Here is a 7,028-nt window from a genome sequence, read left to right on the forward strand (position 1 = left end):
GTTCTGGCTTTCTTTTTTGTTATTGACTACTGAAGACTTTGAACATGCCCCCTTAATAAATATATTAAAATTGAAAAAGAAGATGAATTGTGACCAGAATTTTATTTACCAAGTTAGACTAAAAGAAGAAAAAGAAACCGTTATGAGCCTTGAGAAAGAGGGGGGAGAAAAAATAAGAAAGCTACTTATAGCAAAGGAGAATTTATTCTACCAAAAATACTCATGACAATGCATCCTAATGTAATACAAAAATAAAAAGAAAGTGAAGATACAATTATATGATCACTTTCTTGCAGGCCTCATATATTGCTTTCAGGAAATCACATAGAGGGGTGTTGGATTAGATTTAGAACAACTAAAACTCCAAAATAATCTGTAAAAGATGGCTCTGAAACTGGACCAGGAGAATCACTAAACAGAAAATCTTCCACATTTAGAGGAGAGAGAGGGTAGGTCAGGAAGAAAAGAAAATAAAAATCAACTCTCAGAATAAAAGAAGGCAAAAGCACCTGGTCAAAGGGGTTTTTGTTTTGTGATGCTTTGTTTTGCTTTAATGTTTTTAGTAATTCAGATGCTGCAAGTCGATTGTGGTGAGTGTGTCTGTAAAAAAGTCAAAGCTGTCAGCTGAAATATCTACGGGACTGTCGAGGGAACCTGGCAAACTGGGCGAGACTGCATCTGAAAGCTGCAGGCAGGAATCTGTGGAAAAAACGTTAAAGTCCTGCAAAGAGGGGACCTCGAGGGCCTCGGGACTGTCATTGTTTAGGCCTGAGCCACAGTTCTGGCCCATTGTTGACAAGCAGTTAGAAACAGTGGGTGACTGGTGCTGAAAATGTTTCAGATTTTTCTCATTGCTGGTTAAAGGCGAAACTGGGAAACTTTGGGAGTCGCCATTGTGTCCATTGGGAGCCTGCTGCTGAGAGAGGGCATTTTGCTGAAAAGTGTAACCTTCCCTCTCCAGAAGGGCCCCGGAGACGCTCAGGGCTTGCTCAAAGAGCGACTTCTCTTCCTCGTCCTCCTCCACTTTCTCAGAGTCTTCGAGGCTTTTAAATTTCCCCTCGCTGTTGTGGTTCTCCTTGCACTGGGTCTGCCTCTTGTGCTTCATCCTCCGGTTCTGAAACCACACTTTCACTTGTCTCTCAGTCAGATCCAGCAGCGCTGCGATTTCCACCCTTCGGGGTCTGCAAAGGTACTTGTTGAAATGAAATTCTTTCTCCAGCTCTAAAAGCTGCGTGTTGGTGTAAGCAGTTCTCAGGCGTCGGGAGCCCCCGCCGCTGCCATCGGCGATTTCCAGGGATTCTGCGGAAAGGGAAACCAACAAGAGACACGCGCACAGTTGGAGGTGGAGGGGTCCGAGCGGGGTTATTCCACTGGAGAATAAATATAGCAGAAAAGATCAACTGCAACAAAATGGCCGCCCCTGGATGCAGTGGAGCTATTGTGCTGCCTTTCCTGGGAGCCCAGCCCGGGGAGACCCCATCTCTTTCCACCTCCACCAGATTCCTGCCTGTGGCTCCCCCCAACCTCTCCATCCGGGAGCAAACTTTATATTAGCCACACCACAATTTATAATTAATGCATCAGCTGCTTAGCTGAGCAAGAGCGATCTATCACTCTTCATTACTGTCAAAAAGCCAAACTCTAGGACAACTAGACAAGAGGAGGTCAGTTCCAACTCAAATAAATCATCCCACATTACACAAGTTAGGGAAAGTTTCCCCCCCCCCTTCTTAAAAATATATATATGTCTCATTGTGCAGCGCAGGATCCCTTTTCTCTCCATCACACCCACTCCTGAGCCCACAGGGGAAGGGAAGGCAGCCAAGCATCTCTCCCTCTCTCCCCCTTCTCTCCCAGCCCACGCTCCCCTCCCCCATAACCGCTCCCCGGGCAGCCCCGAAGGAGCAGAGGGTCCCGGGACCTGGGGCCAAGTCTTTGGACTGACCTTTGTGGCTGAGGCAGGCAGGGCCGGTGGCGGCGGCGGCGGCGGCGGCGGCGGCCGAGGCGGGCGGCAGCGCGGTTTTCTTGGCCGCCTTCTTCTCCTTCATCCAGGGGTATTCGGGCGGCTGCAGGGCGCCGGCGGGCACTGGGCTGCCGCGGCTGCCCGCGGGGCTCGGCTTGGGGCGGCCGCCAGCGCCGTGGCGAGGGTGACTGCCCGGGTTCAGGCTGGGAATGGTCTGCTCAAAAGGAGGAGGAATCAGTGTCGAGTGTGAAAGCGTCGAGGTCTTGATTGATGAACTTTGAAATGTATCAGCGACAGGGGGAAAAGATGTCAGGCACTCAGCGAGCGACGGCTGGCTATTGATAAAACCAATCTCTCGCTCAAATTCGTAATTCATGGCCTTCTCCTTGGAGCCCCCTCGGAGAAAAAGTTCCCTCTTCTGGAGGGGCTTTGGGGGGGCAAGGCCCGGGAAAAAGGCGAGAGCAGAGGAAAAAAAAAATCTATCATAGAAGATCGCTGCTGGGGTGTTTTTTTTCTAATTCACTGATTACAGCCGTATGGGGACCGCGCTACTATTAAACTATTGAATTCATGGAGACAAGGTTGAAATTGGACCGAATTGGCTGTCACATGATTGCTTCTGCCCAATGACAATTTGGGCTTTAATCAAAAGAAGCCACTGTCTGTTTGATTGATCCAAAAAAGTCGGGAAGGAACGCCTCATTGGGGGCCAGCGAGGCTTTATTTACACTTTTTTCAGGGCAAAAATACATATATGTGGGTGTGGGTGGGGATGCCCGGGAGTGCGTGGGGGCGAGGGTGCCTGCCTGCCTCCTGATCAGCACAGAACCTGGTGTGTGCGCTTGGGAGTGTGTGTGAGTGTGTGAGTGTGTGCGAGTGTGAGCCCTGCTGCCCGGCCCGCCGGCGGCCGCCCTCTAACTCCCCCGCACACTCCGCGCATTGTTTGGGACTGTCGGGAAGACGCCTCGCACCTCACAAATCATCTAAGCACCTCAGTCTGACGCCTGCAGTCATTAACAAAGTAATCCATTAATCTTCAAAGTTTTGACACCCGAGAGCCCCGCATCCCAGCCACATAAGTTCTGCTAAGGCAGGAGGAAGGAGCAGAGGGAGAGGGAAGATGAGACTGGGAGAAGAAAGAGAGAGGGAAGGAGGAGGGAGGGAGAGAGACAGACAGAGACAGACAGAGAGAGAAGACACAGAAAAGAGGATTCATTCTGGGGTCTCCCCTCTTTTATTTCCATTTTCCTCTGCCTTTTCTAAAACCAGTTACTGGATCTCAGAAGTGATTCCTGTTTTCCTTCCTCTCTTTCCTTCCCTCTTTTCCTCTTCCCCCCTGTCCCCTTCCCTCTCTCCTCTGTCCACCTCTCCTTCCCCAAACCCCTCCCGCATGCCCTCGCCCCCCTCCCAAAGCCCAGCTCGGAGTCTGCGCCCCCCCCCCCCCTCGCCGGACCCGGACCCCGGCCCATTGTTAGCCGGCTTTTCCAAGGCAGCTATGCATCTGGCTCCGGAGGGAAGCGGAAGACGGGGAGGCGGCTCTGGAAGCTTCCCAACCTTCCGGTGCCATCAACTTTTCAGGAGTGGCTCAAGAAAGATAGATGCATGTGCCAAGCAAGACAACAACCCCAGGTTCATGTGTCCAAATCTCTGTAGCCAGGGCGGCGACCAACCAAAGCAATGCCACCCGGAGCAGGCTCCTGCGGCTCCTGGCATTCTGGGTTTCATACCCGTAGGGCTCGGGTGCGGTGAGTATTTCTGATTTCCAGGAAGTCTGTTGGAAGTTAGCAGCAGGGAAGGAGAAGGCGCTTATTCCTCTCTCTCTCTCTTTTCCTTTTTCTTTCCCTCTCCTTCTTCTCCTGGTCCTTGTCGCTCTGATTGGGGGCTTGTTGGTTCAGATGCAATTCGTGTTCCCTGGCAGCCGAAATTGTCTCCCGCACCTTTCCGCTCCTTGGCCACCAGGGATGTTTGCACTCAGGTTCTGTTGTGGGCAACAGCATCGCAGGTGAGAGAGGGCAACCTCAGGAGGAATTATAAACGTTCTCTTTTCTCTGCTCACTCTCTCCTTTTTCCAATTCGGAGACTTGAGACTGAGGGCATCGTGGACTGTGCTGGAGGATTCAAAAGATAACACCTTTAGGTACCAAACAATAACTTTTTAAAAATCCACCAAGCCAGAAAGAGGGGAGGAGGCTGAGAGAGAAATCTGAAGGTATCTCTTTTCCCTCAAACCCTGAGGATGATGATTCGCTTTTGCTTCCTTTGAAATGGACCGAGTGATCAGACTCCCCCAGGCCGGCAGGCATCCGTGGCAGGAAAATAAATCATTCTGATGGCCAGGGAGAGAGAGGTTGGTGGGGGAGAAAAATCTACGTAGAAAACAAGAAAGGCCGACCGCAGCACAAGGCTAGGACTCCTTCTCTAAGGCCGGCATCAAAGGGGGCTTGAGTTGGAAATTACATATAAAGTGGCCTCCGTCATTGACTGGCCCACAGCATTGCCTTACAGATAGAGATGCTATTTTGGAAAATGTGAGGTTTTTCAGTTTTCTTGCTTTTATTCCAAACAAAGCTCTGAAGGAAGTCTGGGCGCGATCAATCTTGCTCACCAAAAGCCTTGACAGCTTCTGGCCCTTAAGAACACATTTCAGCTTCGAGCTCTTTCCAAGATCAAATGTGGCCGAGCAAAGAGGAGAGCAGGAAACGCAAGTAAACAAGGAAAACTAGTCTTTTAAAATATATCTTTCTGGCAGCAGAAAGAGTTATAAGGCTGCTTTTAGGAAAGGTGCTTTGCAGATTCTGGGATAGCGGCTTTTGCCATTTGCTTTTACCAGAAATAATATTGAGGGGTTAAGGGGAGGGGGAGCTACGGAGAGAGAGCAGCGCTGCCCCCATATCGCTGAGGCTTTGTCAGGGGCTGCGTGGGTGAGAGCTTTCTGCTCGCCTCAGCGGCCTTAATTCAAACACCATCTGGAAGCAAACCCTTTTCTTTGACCATTCAACACTGAAATCTTCCCCAAATCTATTGCTTTAACCCAGGAATCTTTTAATAAGGACTTATTTTTAATATCTTGGAAGCTGGAGGTGAGATCAATATATTTTCTTTGAAACCCAAAACGAATGTTTTGATTGCCAAGATATGGGAAATCATATTGGAATTTCATTTAAAAATCTGTGTCCTGAGGGAGGAAGGATGCCTCCAAACCAGTTGCCTCTCAGCTAAATAGCAGATTTTGGAAACGGGTTCAAATAGTGATATCCCTGAAAGATTTCCCTCTCTGAATGGATAGAGCTCCCTGGCTCGCTCTCTCTCTCTTTCTGTCTCTCTTTCTCCACTGTTCCTTATTTTACTAGGTAATTTTATACACTTCTCTAAAATTATTACTCATAAGACTTCCGTGTTGCTTAGCCTGCTCAGTTCAGATCTGAACAACTAAAAGAGCAGACGCTCCAGTCCTCACAAAGACTTGTTTTCCAGACTCTGCATTTCTGAGGTGCGCCATATTTCGGCAGGGAGGTTGGGGTGGGGTGGGGAGTAGATCTACTCCTTCTGTAACCCAAACTCTTTCAAAAATGAAAAAAAAAAAATGTGTATCAGGAGCCCCTGAACAGATATGGGAGAAGCATCTCTGGCTGTGAGAGAAAAACTCAGATCTCTACAGCTACCTGGCTTTATACCTTCAGAGCCTTTTTCTTTTTCTTAAAATGTGAAAAGGTTCCCTAAAAGCAGCTCCTGTGGACCCAGGAGATACCCAAAAATGGCTCCAGTGCCTGTTTCTAAAGATCAGCTGAGGGAGCTTCTCAGGGGAAAGATAGTGGCCATGATGATGGATATTTTGGATTGCAAACAAAATGGCGACATTTTTCACCTCCGTCTCTGAAAGATACAATCCAGGGAGAAGGAGGATTTATTTCTCACATCAGATACTTCTGATCCCCAGACGCAGGTGGTTTCTTGCTTCCAATTTAGAAAGGGGATGTTGATGGGGATACAGTTCTGAGGCTTACACTTTCTGAATTTGGTTCCTTCTCCAAGCAGTTCTTTAATCTGAAGATGAAAATATTTCCCTTTCCTGTGCCTGCTTTTGCCTCTGCCAGCCAGTCAGTAGGTAGCCTTATCTTAAATCCAGGAGTAGAAATGTAACATTTAGCTCCTGAAGCATCATGAGAAAGAAATACTTATAAAATTGCATTTTTATTAGAAAGATGCCAATCTCCCTTATCTCCCCTCCTCCCCCTGGGGCCACAGAAGGAGAACGAGGAGGGATGAAGGAGAGGAAATAAATCCAGAGAATGCCAGATCCCAAATTCCAGGATGAAGCCAAAGCTGGGACTCAAACAGTCCAGGGAAGGGCTCGGGGAGGCTCCTGGGAGTTCAGCCTTTCTTTTCTTCAGCCGGAGACCTGGGTGAGGCTGTCCGGTTCGAGCCTCCTAGCTCCCCGTGGCGATTTTAGGAGTGATTCTTTCCTCCTAGTGCGATAAAGGACCGAAAAGCATCTACAGAGAGTCCGGTTGCTCGAGAAAATGCTCGCCATCCTCCGCGCGGCTGGCGATTCCCAGGGTTAAGGCATTGACTGGTCCTCTTCGACCTAGAGGAAGATCTTGGAGAAGACCGCCCTGCCTTACTCCCCAGCGGGGCCTCTCGGGCACCTGTGCGTCCCCGCCGCGCTTCGGCCCGCGGCCTTTTGTTTCTCCCGCACTCTGCACTCACGCAGCTTCTGCGCCTGCGGCTGGCCCCTCTGTGGCAGCTGGGAATCAGGCTGCCCAGCGGGCTGGCGTTCGGCGGTTTGCAAAGCTGCCCGCCTCCGGGAGCTCCTACAGCCTTCCGAGAATTCGCTGCGCTCCCGGGCGAGCCGCCCGGCCAGGCCCCACTCCGGAGCTAGAGGGCTTGCCGCGGCCTGCTCAAGCCAGTTCGCCTCTGCCTGAATTCCACGCAGACCCCCGTCTTCGGCCAAAGAACCCCTTCTGAACACGGATATTATTCAGAATAAAAACTTTATTTATTTTTTTTGTTTAGTTTCTCAGAATGTGAGCAGCAAGGAATGTAGAACTCTCGAAACAAATCTAGC

General features: G+C 49.8%; 1 protein-coding gene across 1 annotated transcript; it reads right to left on the minus strand.

Annotated features, from left to right (window-relative positions):
* Window positions 1–87: 87 nt before the first annotated feature.
* HOXA2 (homeobox A2) lies at window positions 88–6,932 on the minus strand. Its single transcript, XM_060632770.3, has 2 exons — window positions 1,946–6,932; window positions 88–1,299 (listed from the first exon to the last, which is right to left on the minus strand). The coding sequence occupies exons 1-2, from the start codon at window positions 2,337–2,339 to the stop codon at window positions 560–562; spliced, it is 1,134 nt and encodes a 377-aa protein (XP_060488753.1). The 5' UTR covers window positions 2,340–6,932; the 3' UTR covers window positions 88–559.
* Between the last annotated feature and the right edge of the window lie 96 nt (window positions 6,933–7,028).

This window comes from Panthera onca, chromosome A2 (assembly GCF_046562875.1).
Source record: "Panthera onca isolate mPanOnc1 chromosome A2, mPanOnc1 haplotype 2, whole genome shotgun sequence".
NCBI lineage: Eukaryota > Metazoa > Chordata > Mammalia > Carnivora > Felidae > Panthera > Panthera onca.

Excerpts from the sequence above, each read along its gene's own strand:
- HOXA2 (XM_060632770.3), bottom strand. The coding sequence starts at position 2,339 with ATGAATTACGAATTTGAGCGAGAGATTGGTTTTATCAATAGCCAGCCG. Across the intron at positions 1,300-1,945 it reads TGCCTGCCTCAGCCACAAAG|AATCCCTGGAAATCGCCGAT; the intron begins GTCAGTCCAAAG and ends CCCTTTCCGCAG.